The sequence below is a fragment of the Biomphalaria glabrata genome, chromosome 8 (assembly GCF_947242115.1).
Source record: "Biomphalaria glabrata chromosome 8, xgBioGlab47.1, whole genome shotgun sequence".
In the NCBI taxonomy this organism is placed as follows: Eukaryota; Metazoa; Mollusca; class Gastropoda; family Planorbidae; genus Biomphalaria; species Biomphalaria glabrata.
In genome coordinates this window covers 41,743,079-41,760,533 of record NC_074718.1, presented here as the reverse complement: position 1 = coordinate 41,760,533, position 17,455 = coordinate 41,743,079, and the positions used below count along the sequence as shown (strand labels likewise).

At 36.7% G+C, this 17,455-nt stretch overlaps 2 protein-coding genes across 3 annotated transcripts in view; one reads left to right on the top strand and one right to left on the bottom strand.

The window, feature by feature from the left end:
• Window positions 1–17,455, top strand: part of LOC106061453 (uncharacterized) — a 69,558-nt gene that overhangs the window by 10,696 nt on the left and 41,407 nt on the right. For both annotated transcript variants that reach the window (XM_056039032.1, XM_056039031.1), the window contains exons 7-8: window positions 3,723–3,845; window positions 4,921–4,971. In XM_056039032.1, coding sequence (XP_055895007.1) covers window positions 3,723–3,845; window positions 4,921–4,971 — 174 coding nt within the window. The remainder of the gene's footprint in view (window positions 1–3,722; window positions 3,846–4,920; window positions 4,972–17,455) is intronic.
• The window catches only part of LOC106061452 (phosphatidylinositol 3,4,5-trisphosphate 3-phosphatase TPTE2-like), a 70,155-nt gene that overhangs the window by 27,085 nt on the left and 25,615 nt on the right, over window positions 1–17,455 (bottom strand). The window contains exon 2 of the mRNA XM_056039033.1: window positions 7,383–8,500. Coding sequence (XP_055895008.1) covers window positions 7,383–8,361 — 979 coding nt within the window. The 5' untranslated portion in view covers window positions 8,362–8,500. The remainder of the gene's footprint in view (window positions 1–7,382; window positions 8,501–17,455) is intronic.

The window sequence follows — 17,455 nt, the reverse complement described above, 5'->3', positions numbered from 1 at the left end:
TGAGGTGCTGTTAAGTGCTTGCAGAGTGGATTGGGAGTCTGAAAAGATAACAATATCTGATGGCGATTGCACTCCATATAATTTGTTTTCCACTGTCTGTAATGCTATGGTAATTGCCTTGATTTCAGCTTGGAAGTTTGAGAAATAATCGCCACAGGGTGCACTTATTTCAAAGTGTTTATTTTTGGGAAAGACCAGGAAGACACCAAGACCAGCATTGATGGTGGCTTTGAAGGCTGATCCATCAGTAGTGATGGGAACTAAACTAAATTTTTTTAGTTAAACTAAAACTAAGTTTGAACTAAAAAAAAGTAATTAAACTTTTAGTTAATCACAAATTGAAAAAATTAGTTAAACTAAACTAAGAAACTTTAGTTAAACTTTTACAAACTATTTTGACCTTTTTTAAGGACGAAGCAGCCAAACATGAAAAATATAAAGCACAACCAATCTCTTTAGCAAAATGTAATAAACATTTATTTGTGCACATGAAACAAGATTTAAATGTCTTTATGGGATAGATGTAGATCTTATAGAATCACTAGAATTAGAATACTATTATAGAAAGAAATTAGAAGTAATTGTCCAAGTTCTAATATAAGTTACCTTTAGATAGTGATGGGCAAAATTAGTTGAAACATTGTTATTTTCATAAACTTCAGCTATTTTTTAACGTTATGTATTTCATTTTCCGGTTATTGTGTTGGATACATGATGTATTATTATGTTATTAAAAGTTCTATCATTTTTAAGAAATTCACAAAATGTTACATTAAAGTTTCAAAAATGCGTTGACGAAATAGATCTAGATCTATTTTATTACTTAGAAACCAAATTTAACAATGAAAGGGCGGGGTAAGACACATTTGGCCTGTGTAACTGTAAGAGTAGATCTCGATTTATCCTTGACTATCAGATGTGTTATTTGTTCGCTAAACAACTCAAGCCTATTACGCACAAGGAAAACACATGGCAGTCTTTTTATCTTTTATAACAACTAGTCGACATATCGACTACACACTAGCCCTAGAGCTATCTGACCACCAATACACACACTCAAGTTCAAGCTTATTTACTTTTGGGCAGAGAGGAAAAAGGGGGGGGGGGATGAAAGTGTTACTTTTTTTTCTAGGACTGGTTACCCGAACGCTAAGAACTGTAAGTGTAGTCATTCATTGTAGATCAAGAAATCTTGATCTCATTATGGCAGATTATAGGCCAACGCTTCGGTACCTTCTATCAAAGGTTTAACTATTTGTTTTAGTTGAAACTATTTAAAAAAATTATCTGTAGATTCTCCTGTTATTAACAAATTATAGTTTAGCGCTAATGAGTAAATTGAAACCACTAAATATTGACTTAAAACGCTTCAGATTCCCACTACAAACTAACTAAAACTAAGCACGGTGCGCGTTGTATACACACAACCACGTGACTCGGGGGGAATACGAAACTACCTAGATCTATATTATTGACTTATAATTTTAAATTTACATCTAGATCTAAGACTACTAAGAGTTAGAATCTACTTAAGCCTAGAGACTAAAATAATTAAATATAGACTATTATGACTATAGTAGTCTAGACTAATTCTAATACTAATAGACTAGACGTCACTAGACTCTAGATCTATCTACTAGTAAAAAAGTTTTAAAATAAAATAGAAAGAGTCGACATTTCTTTTAGATCTATAGTAAAGCAAAATTCTTTGTCTGCAACTATACGGGAACACACTGGTGTTAAAAAAAAAGGGACAAAATGTAGATCAATAGAAGCAAGGAATTATCAGGATTTATCAAGCAGCGAAACTTGCTAGAATATAATGAACACGTTTATTTTTCTCGCCTTTCAAATACATTGAATTGGCGGGAATAGCGACCATTATAGGGTAAAGGTCAAAAGGCTTTCTAGTGACCTGTGCACCCTCTAGTTATTTCTCCTCTCTATTATTTATTACATATATTCTCCAAATTACATAGATCTAAATATTTATTGGTATGTCTGTTAAAAAAGTTTGTAAAATTTGTAATTAAACTTTTTAGTTTGTAACTAAAAAAAATTAATTAAACTAGGATTTTAACTAAACTTTTTTTTTTTAATTAAACTTTGGCCTTAACTAATTTTTTTTAGTTAAACTAAAAGTTAGCAACTTTTTAGTTAACTTTTGCCCATCACTATCCATCAGTATATATATGGATAGCTGTTTTTGGATAGCTTTCAATTGTTTCAAGTGTGCCTACTTTGAGCTCCAGTGGATTTAATTCTTTTGTTAGAGCATTATTTAGCAAATGTGTTTTAATGGTTGGTTGTTTGTATTGAGTCCGGGCATTATGTTTGAAAATCTGGTAATTTTTTCTCGGTTATTGGGTAGGTGGTGTTTTAGGGCTAGTTCGTCAGAGTTCTTTGCTTTTCTTGGTTGTTTTTCCTATTTCTCTGTGTTAGTAGTTTATTAGGATGATCGTCCTCCAACCTTCTGTATCTCTCACTAGCTTCTAATGCTGCTCTGTTGTGCCTTAACCTAATAGGTTCAATGTTGGAGTCTATTTCACAGGCTGCTGTGGGAGTAGTTCTCATACTTCCACTGATTAGATGCAAGGCTTGGTTTTGGATTGTGTCTAATGATGATTGATAGGTTTTGTTGGCAGCTACTTGTATGGAGAGACAGTTATCCATTACAGATCTGACGTATCCAGTGTATAACTGTCTAAAGGTTTTCTTTTCAGCTCCCCAGGATGTTCCTGCTAGGTGTTTTATTATGTTTAATCTTTGTGATGCCTTTTCTTTTAAATCTGCCATAAAGTGTTTTAGAGACAGTCTTTGGTCTAATTTTACACCAAGATATGTTGGATTTTCTTCTTTCTTTATTAGTTGTGAGTCTATTTTTAGGGTGTAGTTTTTGCTGTTTTGTTGCTGAAAAAAAAAGACTTTTCTTTGTTTGTTTCCATTTTCCATAATTTTGAATACATGGAGATAGTTGTGAGGGCTCTATTTAGTTTGGATCTAGTCAGCAATGGCAGAAAAAATGATCAATTACCGACTCACTCCACAATGCACAAGCTGGCTTCAGGAAGGCAAGTAGAACAGAAGACCACCTCTTTCATTTTATCCAGGACACAGTAGAAGGGCTTCATGAAAACAAGCACACTACAGCAGTATTTATAGATTTTCAACAAGCCTATGATAGAGTGTGATGAAAAGTTCTATTTTTGAAGATGAAAAAAATGGGCATCCATGGAAGAATGTACAGCTGGATCAGGGCATTCTTAAAAAACAGAACCATCCAAACCCGATTCGAAGGTGCCATCTCTAGTAAAAAAAAGTTTGGAAGAAGGACTACCACTAGGTTCAGCCCTTAGCTGCACTCTCTTTCTAATCTTCATGAATGACCTCCCAAACCTCATTTTTGGTCAATAAGGCACTTTCCGCAGATGAACTCTTAATTTGGACTACAGAGAAATATCCAGTGCTGGGGATGGTTAAAAGAAAGTAATAGGACTATGCTCTTAATTGTTTTGACTGAGATAATAGGCTGATGATAATTATTTAACCTTTGGCATGTAGACAAAGCTTTGTTACCGTACTAAATAATTGATGATTATTGTTCATTGATTGTTATGTTTTATTGATTGATTATTGATGTGAAATTTGAGTAAGCTTTTATTTTATTTTTTGTTCTGTTGATCTAGCCTGCAGAATTATGTATTATTTTGCTTCATTTTCAGGCTAACAAAACTCCATTACATTTTGCCAGTGAGAAAGGAATGGTGGATATTGTTGCATTCCTGGTCACTTTTCAAGCATGTATCAGAAACTTCAATCGACACATGCTTGTCAGTATGAAAAAGGTAGGATTTAAGTAGATCTATAGAGATAAGCAAAATTTTAAATTGTTCTAACATCATTTTATTAAACTCTTGAATCAATAAAGCCTAACATTAGGAAATTCTTGAACGCGATAGTCCTTTCAAGAATGCGATAGATACAGTCCTTTCAAAATCCGTTGTTGGATCTAGACCTAGAATCCAAGATATAGATCTCTAGCTAAATGTAAATTTAATTTTTATCTTGAAAAATAATAATGGTCAGACTAGTTTTACTAAATGGCTAACGAGCTAGCTAATCTTTTCTTGGCGATATACATGAACTGTTAAATTTCTAGGAAAATCGTTAGTCGTTTCTGAGATCAGCTTTCCATGTTCCTGGATCTAGGTTTCATGAAGGAGTGACTTGAATAGAGGTATTGTAAAGAAAATACAATATTTTTTCTATTCAAACTAATAACACACACCTCTTCAAGGAGCTTATAATGTGGAAGTAAATAATAGAATCATTTATTTCAAACTAAAATTTTGCCCATAGAGTTGTATGGCTCATTAGTTTAGTTGATACAGTGTCAGGCTAGTTACAGAAATGTTGTGGGTTGTATGGCTCATTAGTTTAGTTGATACAGTGTCAGGCTAATTACAGAAATGTTGTGGGTTGTAGGGCTCATTAGTTTAGTTGATACAGTGTCAGGCTAGTTACAGAAATGTTGTGGGTTGTATGGCTCATTAGTTTAGTTGATACAGTGTCAGGCTAATTACAGAAATGTTGTGGGTTGTAGGGCTCATTAGTTTAGTTGATACAGTGTCAGGCTAGTTACAGAAATGTTGTGGGTTGTATGGCTCATTAGTTTAGTTGATACAGCATCAGGCTAGTTACAGAAATGTTGTGGGTTGTATGGCTCATTAGTTTAGATGATACAGCATCAGGTTAATTACAGAAATGTTGTGGGTTGTTCCCACATTGGCTAATTTCTCTTTCCCTGACAAATAAAATACAAAATGTTTAGTTGGCCATACCATCTGAACATAATGTATATTACTTATTTCTCTCTGTTTGTATGCATCCTTTATTAACTACTTCATTTACTTATAACAGGGTGACAAGCAATTTGAATCAAGAGTCTGTACTGGGAAAACACCTGAGGAGGTGAGTCTATCTTTGGAGCGTTTCTCTTTGATCACCAAACAAATTTGTTGTGCTTTATCTTACATTTGTATCTCTCTTGTGTGTTTCAAACACATTATATATTACTGCATACACTTATTAAACATTCACGTCTCACACTGCAAACATTGTCCCTTGATTTTGATGGGCTTAGCTATGAATTTCTTTCAAGCTGCTTTTTTTGTTTATGGTGGGTTACGCACACAGGAAACTTTAGATTTCAAGTTTTAATTTCTATTACAATGTCCATGAGGCTAAACAACCTGACACTAATTGTGAAAATTAAAGCCTTTAGGTAGTTGTCTAAGTTACAAGATTACTTCCTAGCTAACCATAGACATGATTCCCTCATTAACCATAGACATGATCTCTTAGCTAATTGTAGACATGATTCCCTCATTAACCATAGACATGATCTCTTAGCTAATTGTAGACATGATTTCCCTCATTAACCATAGACATGATCTCTTAGCTAATTGTAGACATGATTCCCTCATTAACCATAGACAAGATCTTTTAGCTAGCCATAACATGATCTGTTAGCTAACCATAGACATGATTCCCTCATTAACCATAGACAAGATCTTTTAGATAGCCATAACATGATCTGTTAGCTAACCATAGACATGATTCTCTCATTAACCATAGACAAGATCATTAGATAGCCATAACATGATCTATTAGCCAACCATAGACATGATTCCCTCATTAACCATAGACAAGATCTTTTAGCTAGCCATAACATGATCTATTAGCCAACCATAGACATGATTCCCTCATTAACCATAGACAAGATCTTTTAGCTAGCCATAAAATGATCTGTTAGCCAACCGTAGACATGATTTCCCTCATTAACCATAGACAAGATCTCTTAGCTAGCCATAACATGATCTATTAGCCAACCATAGACATGATTTCTTGGTTAACCATGGATATGATCTCATAGTATTAGGTGCTAAACTTATACACCTATGAACACAAATGTTAATTAGGTTGACTGGAACATTAAGAAAAAGCCCTTGCTTCTATGTGGGAGTCTGTGTATAATATTTCTTTATTTCAAAAGCATCAGTACATATTTCTGTTTTATAACAAGATGTACTAATTTACATTAAAGATGATTGACTGCATGTTGGGCTTAGGAGTCTGTGTATAATATTTCTTTATTTCAAAAGCATCACCACATATTTCTGTTTTATAACAAGTTGTACTTATTTACATTAAAGATGATTGACTGCATGTTGGGCTTTGGAGTCTGTGTATAATATTTCTTTATTTCAAAAGCATCGCCACATATTTCTGTTTTATAACAAGTTGTACTTATTTACATTAAAGATGACTGACTGCATGTTGCAGCTATTTAAAAATGTTTAGCTGGCTAGCATAAACAGATCTCTAAAATGGTCATGCTTGGCTGTCCCACTTACATTTAATTTTATGAAATAACTAAGTGTGAAATTGTTTCGTTGCATGTCAACCAATCTTTTTCAATTTGATGAACTTTTTGAGTCACTGATTTCCTGTCTACACAGACCAATAGCCTTTGCTCATTCTATTACCATTTCACTTTGACAGTTGCAGAACTGGGTTGTCTTATTTATTAGGCGCTATTTTATTAGAATCAAACACAGATTGATTCCCTCATTAACCATAGACAAGATCTTTTAGATAGCCATAACATGATCTGTTGGCTAACCATAGACATGATTCCCTCATTAACCATAGACAAGATCTTTTAGCTAGCCATAACATGATCTGTTGGCTAACCATAACCAAATATATTTTTATGGATTGATAAACTAGAACATTTTAAAAATCGTATTATTTTCTAATAGTGCCAATACTATAAGCAACTTGATGAGGTTTTGATTGTAATACAAATTAGAATTGATAAAGTCGTGCTCAAGAAATTGGTCCAGAATTAATCTACAATTGATGTTTTAATTTTTCTATCAATTGTGAGATGTAGAAATTAATTTAAAAAATGAACAAAACTGAGTTATCTTCCCTAGAACTCCGGCTTAATCATTCAACACATGAAGTCTTCCATATGCAGATTAAGAAAAAGTAGAGCATCTTTTTCTGGATTTTTTAAATTTCTAAATCACTTTTGAAACTATTGGTCATTAAATAAATGATTATGGCAACATTTTTAAAAAGTTTGAATATATTGTCCTTAGAAAATACATTTATTAATTATGCACGTCACTCAATATTCAAATTTCAGAAAGTGTCTGAACATGAAATATTTTAACTAGGGGAGACAAGTGCGTAGTTACGAGTCATACCACAAAAAAATATCGCTTGGCGTTATTACCCTATTATCTAAGATACCTAAAATACAAAGGGCAGTGGACATTCAGTTTCACAGGACAATGTCGACGTATACTCACCTTCTATCTTTCCTTGTGAACTTCTTGTATAGGTCTCTGGTGCCCAGCTTGACCGTCTCTGTTTGGCCATCTTCTCCAGCCTCATCATGCTGCTCGAGATGAGCTTGTCCATGACCACTGGTTGGGTGCGAGTTATCTGCCCATTGCAAGTCACCAACGTGTTGAGGCTGCGGCTCATGTTTTTGTCTCCCACGTCCTCCCTCTGAGCATCAAGGCTGTAGGAGCTCTTCAGCCTGTTTCCAGAGGCTCTGCCCACGCTGCGGGTCACCAGTTGTCTCCCTGTGGTGCTCAGCTGGACGTAGGTTTGACCGCTTGGGCTCAGAAAAGTCTGCGTCTTGGGCCCCTCCTGCGGTGGGGGCTCCTCGTGGTCCCACGGGGTGCGGGGGTCCCCTGTGAACACGCTGCTGGAGCTGCGGTGTCTGCAGCGAGTGTCCTCATCGGCGGATTCTATTTTGATTGTGATGGATGGAACCTCAAGGCTGCGGAACTTGTAGTCTTCTCTGTTCAGTTTGTATTTAGAGTCAAGGAGGCCAGCTCCTCGTGTTGCTCTAGTGTTTCTGGACTCAGTGGGCACGCTGTCATCCACCTCTGTCTGTCTCTGCAGTGGTTTTCTGGCTGCTTTAAACACTGTACTGCTAGCTGGTGTCTTGTTGCTTAAGTCCGATCTGGCCTGTGTTCTTTCTACTTCAAAGACATTGTGCACGTTTGTGACAGTCAATGTGGATGGAGGCTTGTGCTCAGGACTTTCCTCTGACATAAGAGGTCGCTCTTCGTCTTGGATAGACTTTTGGTATGGTTGGAATTCATTAATGCTCTGACTGTACAGACGTGGTTCGGGCCGCTGTCCATCTGAAGGCGGACCAGCCGCCCCTTTGTTAATGCCTGTTTCCCCAGGCTCTGATGGCGTGTTGAGCGTCTGCTTAAGTTTGTCCGTGTCTCCTAATTCTGTAGACATGTCCTCGTTGGAAGGTTCCATCATGATTCCCTTTCTTGTAAACCAATGGTCATTAGAAACCAATCGTCTCTGGAGAAGTTATTTGTGTTGTAATGGCAGGCGTCAAGATGTTTAGCATGCTTCTCAACCTCCTGGCATAGACGTCCATTTCTTTCACACGCCCCTGGAAATAGACACGAGTGAAGGAACGTTTTATCAGTTTGACAATTTATATAAAAAAAATACTAAGGCATTGCGGCTATGCTACGTAACGCGGTGACATGGAGTAATTTCCATTAGATATTGAGACTAAAAGAAATAACATTGGCCTAGGCCCTAGGGCCCTAGGCTCGGTACTCAAACAAAAACAAGAAAAACATTTTAAAAAAATACTTTGTAAGTGTAATTGTATCAATTAGCTTAGATCAGTTATGCAATTATATGTACAATTGGCTTAGACATAATAAATCTGCGTGATTAGAAATATTTTTAGTATTTTTTTAATATTTAGCTTTTAGCTTTCTCAATGCGCTACGATCCTGTCACTTGTCTGGACCAGTCCTGAAAGGGGGAGGGAAGATGGGGGGCATCTTGGTGAATGTTTACATCAGTGTTTCCCAAACTGTGCTCCCTGTTCCGCGAGGCTTGAATAGGTGTTCCACGAACTACTAGAATACCGTAATGGACCTCATTCACCAATCGTAAACAAACAACATTTAGCCACGTGATTCTATATATCTTCTATACAAATGGACCTCATTCACCAATCGTAAACAAACAACATTTAGCCACGTGATTCTATATATCTTCTATACAAATGGACCTCATTCACCAATCGTAAACAAACAACATTTAGCCACGTGGTGCTTTATCTCTTCTATATAATTTACGATCTCATGTTTAATTCATGATGGTTGTCACGTGACAGTTTTTTTTTTCATTGTTTTATCAATAAGATCACGTGACTAAATGTTGTTTGTTTACGATTGGTGAATGAGGTCCATTATGTAATCCATAACGGCTGTCACGTGATACATATTTTTCATTCCTCGTTAATTGCCCCAGATACCAGGATGTCAAGGAGAAATATTTTAGAGCCACTAACTTAAAAACACTATTTGATAATGTCGACCCTGGGAAGGTACTGGGCTGTATCCGGGAAGTGGGGTTGTCTGCGAGGATCTGATTTATGAATTTGTGAACATGTACTATTTACATTAGATTTTTACCAAATAATTAAATTCTTACTACCTTTACTATTTTAACTGTGAATAGACCTTGATTTTAATGATATGACTGTTTAGATTCTGGCCCTTGTTGTTTAGAGAGAGAGTAGTCCTTAAGGGACTGCAGGCACGACATGGCCTAAATTGTGCCGATGTGCCTAAAATCAAAATCATATTTTTCATTGTTTTATCACTATTATGACGTGGCTAAATGTGTTTATTTACGATTGGTGAATGAGGTCCATTAACTAGTAGGCCGCCACGTGAATTAATCTCTCAAGATGTAAGTAAAGTTTCCCGCTAAATATTCAGAATGTGCGAAGTGTAATTTTAGAGACAAAGTTTGGAACAGCTGGTTTACATGGTCGTTTTTTGTTTTTTAAATACATAAAAAGAATGTCGACTCCAGGGCTCAAGGGGACTCATTCAAATTATACCACCACATCTGTCAAGTAGGATTTCTTTCCCTTGTTCACGATAACAAACAAAATAATTAATTACCAGTAGAAAATATACCAGCAACAGAGCTAGACAGGCCCTAGAGTGGAAACCCCCAAGGAACAAGACGCAGAGGAAGACCAAAAAGAACATGGCGACGCAGTGTACTAGAAGAAGCTGAGAGGACCGGGAAGAGCTGGGAAGCCATAAAAAAAACTAGCAAGAGACCGTGGAGAGTGGCATGTTTTTGCTGAGGCCCTATGTTCCATGAGGAACTCAAAGGAGTGATGATGATGAATAGTTAATTAACTAATTGGTTAATTTTTTAAAATTGATTCTTGTGTTGTCAGGTGAAGCAAATAATTGTACAAAATTTCAGCTTAATCCGAAATTGGATGTGGAAGAAATAATGTGCACACACTTTTTACCGTACAGACAGAGTGAGTAGCTTTGTTTAAAAAAAAAAAGCTTCATCCGAGTAAAATCAATTAGCAAAAAGATGAGTTTCAAATAAAAAAAAATGAACTTCACATCTTTGTGCACATCAACAAATGAAAGACAGTGCTGCTCAGTTTCGGTTGCGAAGAGGGAACTTTAGAAATCTGAGTCACGTTTTTCTGTCCATAAGAAATGGGGTTTAAATCCAGCCCTACGAGATGTAATCTCAGACAAGAGTTAGTATTGGAGATTTGAGTCACGTTTTTCTGTCCCTAAGAAATGGGGTTTAAACCCATCTCTACGAGATGTACTCTTAGACAAGAGTTAGTATTGGAGATTTGAGTCATGTTTTTCTGTCCCTAGGAAATGGGGTTTAAACCCAGCCCTACGAGATGTACTCTCAGACAAGAGTTAGTATTGGAGATTTGAGTCATGTTTTTCTGTCCCTAGGAAATGGGATTTAAACCCATCTCTACGAGATGTACTCTTAGACAAGAGTTAGTATTGGAGATTTGAGTCATGTTTTTCTGTCCCTAGGAAATGGGGTTTAAACCCAGCCCTACGAGATGTACTCTCAGACAAGAGTTAGTATTGGAGATGTTCATACATCATACTTGGAGTCAAAGCCATAAATAGAAAGCCTTTCGGTGTATCTGGTTTACAGAATAAACGAAGGATGGCTGCCTGGTCGTGCGGTTTGCGCACTGGACTGTCGTTCGGATTTATCGACGGTCGAGGGTTCAAGCCCTGCCCGCTCCCATCCCCCGTCGTCCTGCGGGAGGTTTGGACTAGGAAGTAAACTATCTTCAACTCTGAAGGAACATCCGAAACATGTCAAACAAACATTTTTACAAGCTTTTTTGTGTGTGATTAATTGTGTGCTTTTCTTAGCACTCCAGAATCAACTGTGCTAAGCTATTCCGGTTGTTGTTTTTATTTCGTTGGCTACATTCAAGTTCAATGGACATCATTTACCAAAAACGAACGGTCACGTGATAATGATAAAACAACGAAACAAAACTGTCACGTGATAACCATTGTTGATTAAAATTAGATCGTGATTTGTATAGAAGAGATAGAGAAGCACGTGACTCAACGTTGTTTGTTTATGATTGGTGAATGAGGTCCAGTTAGCGTCCTTACCATTGTTAAGTTAATCGTGAGAATCTCCACTCATTTGTTTAGTTAGATATTAGAACTCTGCGCCATTTTCTCTTGCCAATTTAATAAAGACGGGTTCTTAAAACAGTTTTGGTTAGAGACATTTAGTAATCGTCAATGTTTGAGATCCTTTGTGGGAACCACGGACAATTTTTTTTATTTTGTTTGTAAAGATAATTACACGGTTGGGGAGTCAATTTGTTGTCCTGTTCTGTAGCGAGCAGCAATTGTCATAGCACACAGCATTTAGGAAACACGCCGATTGAAATTGGAGTTTCATTTCAGTTCAAGTTAATAGCTTTCTGTGAAGTTATAATGTGGCCGTGTTTTTTTTTTTTTTTTTTTTGTTTTTGAAAGGCAGGAGGCTATGGCTTCTGAAATCTTGATGTTGAGGTAGTCGCCTCGGATAAATAAAATCAAGCTAATCAAATGAATGTCGGACGTCATTGGGTTCCGTTCTATTTGTTTATGCTTCGGGTTGGTCGATAAGTCAAGTCTACGTTGAGATGTAAGGTACAGGCCCAGGTCGTTGATCTCACGTGTGTGTGTGTTTGTGTGCGTGTGTCAAGCTGTCTTCAAGTTTAGAGACTTAAGTTTACAAGCAAAATGGAAAAAAAAAATCAAAGCGTATATTGAGTGAAGGGAAAGCACCGTTCAATTGCTGCCATATCTTTCAATATTGCAAGGTTAATCTCCCCATTTTCTATATAAAGCAAAGTTAATTCAATACCACCAATTGATTAGCTAATTGGTTAATTGTTCTATTCGTGTGTTGTTATCGACTATGAATACTTGTGAACAATTTCAACTTGATCCGAGAATTGGTAGTGGGTTAAAAAAAAAGTGTAAAAGAATCTACCCCTAGAGACGGAGTGAGTTAACATAAGCTTTGAACAATGGTATCAGTAGCACCCCATCTGAGGGGGGGGGGGGGGAACGTTCGCCGTAATGATTAAGAGGCTCATTTATTGAAAGTCCAAAAAATTGTGCCTTTAAAAGAATATAACAGCTTTCAAGTGAGGTACGAGGCTTGACCAGACAGCTGTGTACATTAAGGACAAGCCTTAAAAGTGTTTTCTAGACTATAGTCCATTAACCTCGGGACATTGTTACACTTTTTAAGAGAAACAAGCAAACAAGTTTATCTATTTGCTGGCATTATAAAATTGTTAATGTTTTTGTCAATACATTTCATAATTCATTACATCCATTGCGTGGCGCTTTTTTTTTTTTGTTTTTAGCGGCTCCCGAGAGGGGGAAAGACGCTATTAGTTTTGTGTGGCCTGTCTGTCCGTGCGTCCCGTTTAGATCTCAGAAACTAGAAGAGAAAATGAAAATCGGACATCATGATATTTTTAGATCATTCAAAGTTCTGATGCAACGGCTACTTTTTTCTTTTCTGAAAGCGAAAAATCTAATTTTTAAAATTATGCAAGCAGTTTTTTAAAATAAAAAATACACCATTTTTACAACTATTCACTATTAATAGTAACAAACACTGGAGGCTATTTAGTTAGGGAGACTTCTATTTACCATTATTTAAATACATTTATGCATATGGTTTTAGATTTTGGTCAAAAAATATTTTTTTTTACTAAGTTATGTAAGTTTTGTCATACTAAAATACTACATTTACAAAAAAAAAATATTTTTTTTAAAGAGAAAAAATCTATTTACTATGCACATAAGTTGGACATAATTTAAAACAACAATTAATAAGTAGTTTTTCATATTATCGCGTGAACTACAAGATACACATATAACAATGAAACACAAAGCTAATGGATCTTTTTTTTTAACGGAAATATCTTTCTCTTGAGGCTTTGAATAAGAGACTGACCCTTTACAAAACAATTAGATCAATTAGATACTCATTATAAGACATCAGTTAGGCCAGGTTTACATCAGACTTCACATTCACTTTCACCTATCCCTTCGTCTGCTGGACCGTTGGGGCACCACACAAGATCTGTCAACCTTCTTTCTCCATTCTTCTCTGTCATCTGCCTTTGATAAAATTTCATTATGATATTCTTTCTGAAAATATTGATACCCGCCTGGGTGGACCAATTCTGATAGAATTTAATACCGATATTCTTCAGAAAATATTGAAACCTGCCTTTTTTCCTGCTTGGGTGGACCACTTCGGGGGCCGATTTTGAGTTTGTGTTTCCACACAAACTGTCTTTGTAACCTTGTTTATTTTGTTTTAGAGATCTGAATATTTGCGAGAGTGCCATTGTAATGTGTAAGCAAGACGTTTTCTAATTGTCTTAATTAGATCAATGGTTTGCATTATTTAAGACAACTCGGATGTCACATTGTTTACGGATGAAATTTGGGCAATGCGCATGTGCAGTAACGCAGTTCTAACCGTTAATAAAAATATAATTAGACATATCCCACATGTATCTATTAAAACGCCTCGGCTAACTTGCCTTTCAAGGGCCGCATCACAAATAAAGAGATTAGAAGCAGGGTTTTTATCTCTACACTGGACACTAGCCTGTCCTTGTAATGTCGTAAATATTGGTCAGCTTTCTGAATAATTATTCATCATCATCATCATCAAACTCCATTAGAGTGAGGGCTTGAGAGGCTCAAATCCTCTCTTGCGAAAGCCCTGGACAGAAACCCTGCTGTCTTGCGAAGTGCATAAATGTCGCCATACAGGTCGAGAATAATTATTAGAATCAAACAAACTAAAACATAGACATTAATGCAAAAGAAAACAAATTTCATGCGCCCGAGACTTCAACTTGATCTTGGAGTGGTAGCAAAGTGTTCGATACCGTCCCACATTGGAGAGAGTCAGTGTCAATGCTGTTCCGGCCTCGATGTTTGGTTTGGATGAAAATAATGAGTGCGGCTTGATTTGGGGGGAGGGGAGGGGGAGGTCTGTGTACAAACGCCCCGGGCAGGCTGACGCAATCCTCGTATAGGGCTTTTGTGTGTTAATAGTACGGGCCTGCGTATCATAACAGGTTCACACAGGGGCGGATCGCCTGTCAACATTGTGGAGGGGCTAAGCATATGGCATTAGTCCAATCCTCCAAATCGTTTATTGATTTCATTTCTAGTTCGCATCATACCTGTCCCGATGTTTTTGTGTTTCCGTCTAATTAAAAGTTAACAGAAAAATAGGAGAACATATTTTGTGGACACAACAAAGAGTGTATATGATAACTTTTAATTTGAAACCTGGGCATTAGCCAATCACTGCTTTGCATTTTAAAATTTATTACAGAGATAGTTTCCCTATGATGCGATCCGTTCACTTAGGCCTTAAAATCTACTGACGGGGAAGTCTTATTATGGTGTCATAATTTCAGTCTTTTATGTCGCTCCTTGAATATTTTTGTAGGTTGTTACACCTTTTTTTTTTTAAAATAAACTTCAGAATTCCTTTGGTTATGAAATAAATTGCGCCTTTGCCCAAAGCCCCCGAAAAACGCCATGGTGTAGAAGTGGACAAGGACCATCGACCAATCAAAACCACTGTCCGAAACGAATACCAAAAAAATAGGCAGATATGATCTTTTGTTTGAGGTTAGTCCAAGCGTTTTTCATACTTGAGAGCGTCAATAATAGGGTGCGAAGGCTTTTCCAAAGGACAATAAATCGTTGTTGTTTTTTTTTTTGTAATGTACAGTATAAAGTAACAAGCGAAATGTAAGACATACTTTACAAAAAAAAAAAAAAAAAAAAAAAGGCTTATGTAAGGGAAAGAACTGCACATTTACACCCTTTTATTTATGTACTGCAAGATTTATTTCACTTTTATATCAAACGAAATAATTAATTACAAAGTAATTAATTAATTGTTTAGTTTCTTGATTGTTTCATGTTTTGTTAGGTACAATAAATAATTGTGCAAAGTTTCAGCTTGATCCTAGAATGAGAAGTGGGAGACATAACGTGGACAAAATTTGTACCCGACAGACAGACGGACGGAGTGAGTTGATAAAAGCTTTGTTAAAAAACACCGTTATTACAAACATTTTAATTGTTTAACGGACTTCGTTTCATCTTTGCCTTTCCCACTGTTTTTGTGAGAGGCGTCATCAACAATATTGATTTAAAACGTCTCTTTAAAGATACTGTTTCAATACGTCTTCGGCAATGAGATTCTTTGTTACGTCAGAACTCTCCAATTTCCCCGGTGACGTTCTGTCGACGTCTTTGGCGTGAACAAAAGCAGGCCCGTGACAAGATGTAATGTTGGACCGAGGCCACTCGTTGTGTTTAGGCCTGAACACTGACCTGCAGCGTCGCAACCTGAGGGCAGTGGAGACGGGAATAGCTTGTTTCTACGTTGAACAGACCTGTGACGTGACGACGAGCTTTTGGTCTCCACCGCCCACAGGCTGCGACGTTGCAGGTCTGTGTTCAGGCCTACGATAGGTCTCGGCTGAACGGGGGGGATGACCTTAAGACGATCAAGGCCATTTACAAACGTACTTGCTGTATCGAGCCTACTGTCTGGAATGTCTCTCACTAGGCCCGTCTCTTCTTCATTACACTTTTTCACCCGCGCTCTTCTTGCTAAGACAACTTGTTACGGCCCGATTAGGAATTAGTTATTTGTTTCGTAAATAGGGGAAGTTTTTACTGAAACTATGGCGTGGCTAGTAAAAACTAGACTCGGTTTTGTGGAAGGACAGCGAAAAGTAAACAAACTACTTTTGTCGGCTTCAGAAAGAGGCAGTTTTTATGGACGTAGAGATTTAGCTTGACGACATTCGACCGTTTCTGTTCGTTATCATTAAAACTTCTTGTTCGACATTCACTATCAGCGTCGACTATCTTATATTGTTGTCCTTACGCCTGTGTTAGTTGAGCTCGTTGAGTGTTACCTCCGTTTGATTTATCTGCATAAGACACAGCGTGGAAGCGCCTAACAACTAATGCATTGTGTACGCCAGGAGGATGAATTTCTGATTATCGGATCGCAGGAAAACGCTTGGCAGCATTTGGAACTGAAAGAAAAATAGAGAGGGAGAGACAGACTGGTAGAAAATAGAGGGAAAGAGGATATGTGTTTAAGTCATAAGTGTGTATGATTTCTGATTTCTCTTCGATAATTTGGAAAATCTCAAAACGTATCTCGTGAATGCGAAATTAGTTAACATTTTGAAATAATAAAAAAATAAAAACAACAACAATAACATATAAGACAGCCAATGCGTTTTCCATTCTACCTAATTATTCTCCGAGTAGATGGTTGGGATACCGGAAGAGATTATTACGCTGACAGATAGAGCAAGTTCATTGTCACAGTTGACACCGGAGTGTCAGTCCTTTGTTAGAATTAGAACGTGATTGGTGGACACTCTGCATTGAAATGACTTCCTGTTTCACATTCACGTTCAATCGAACTAGCCAGAACGAACAGATTTCAAATGTACACGTTATTTTTTGAGAGGTTGACGTTAAAGGTCTAGTTGCATTTCTGAGCAGTTTCCAGCAGTTTACAGGTTTTTTTTTTAAATCTGTTTTTAGACTTTATCGTAACTTGAACCTGACTTTGTCTGCAAGCTTTTTGGAGGGAAATTTTCATTTGATGTCAGTCGTTTAATCTTTTTTTAATAAAACTGGCTTAACGAAAAATAAATTAGTATTTTAACTGTTGATATCAAATTTTTAATTTGGAAAAGGGTTGTCACTTAGTCTATTAGAAAATTCTTTGTATCAAATGTAACATGTTCTGTACTTTATTGGACCATTCTGTGTACCAAATATCACATGTCCTATTTTTTTATTGGACTATTCTTTGTATCAAATGTCACATGTTTTTTACTATTGGACCATTCTGTGTACCAAATGTCTATTAGATCATTCTGTGTACCAGATCACAAGTCCTGTAATCTATTGGA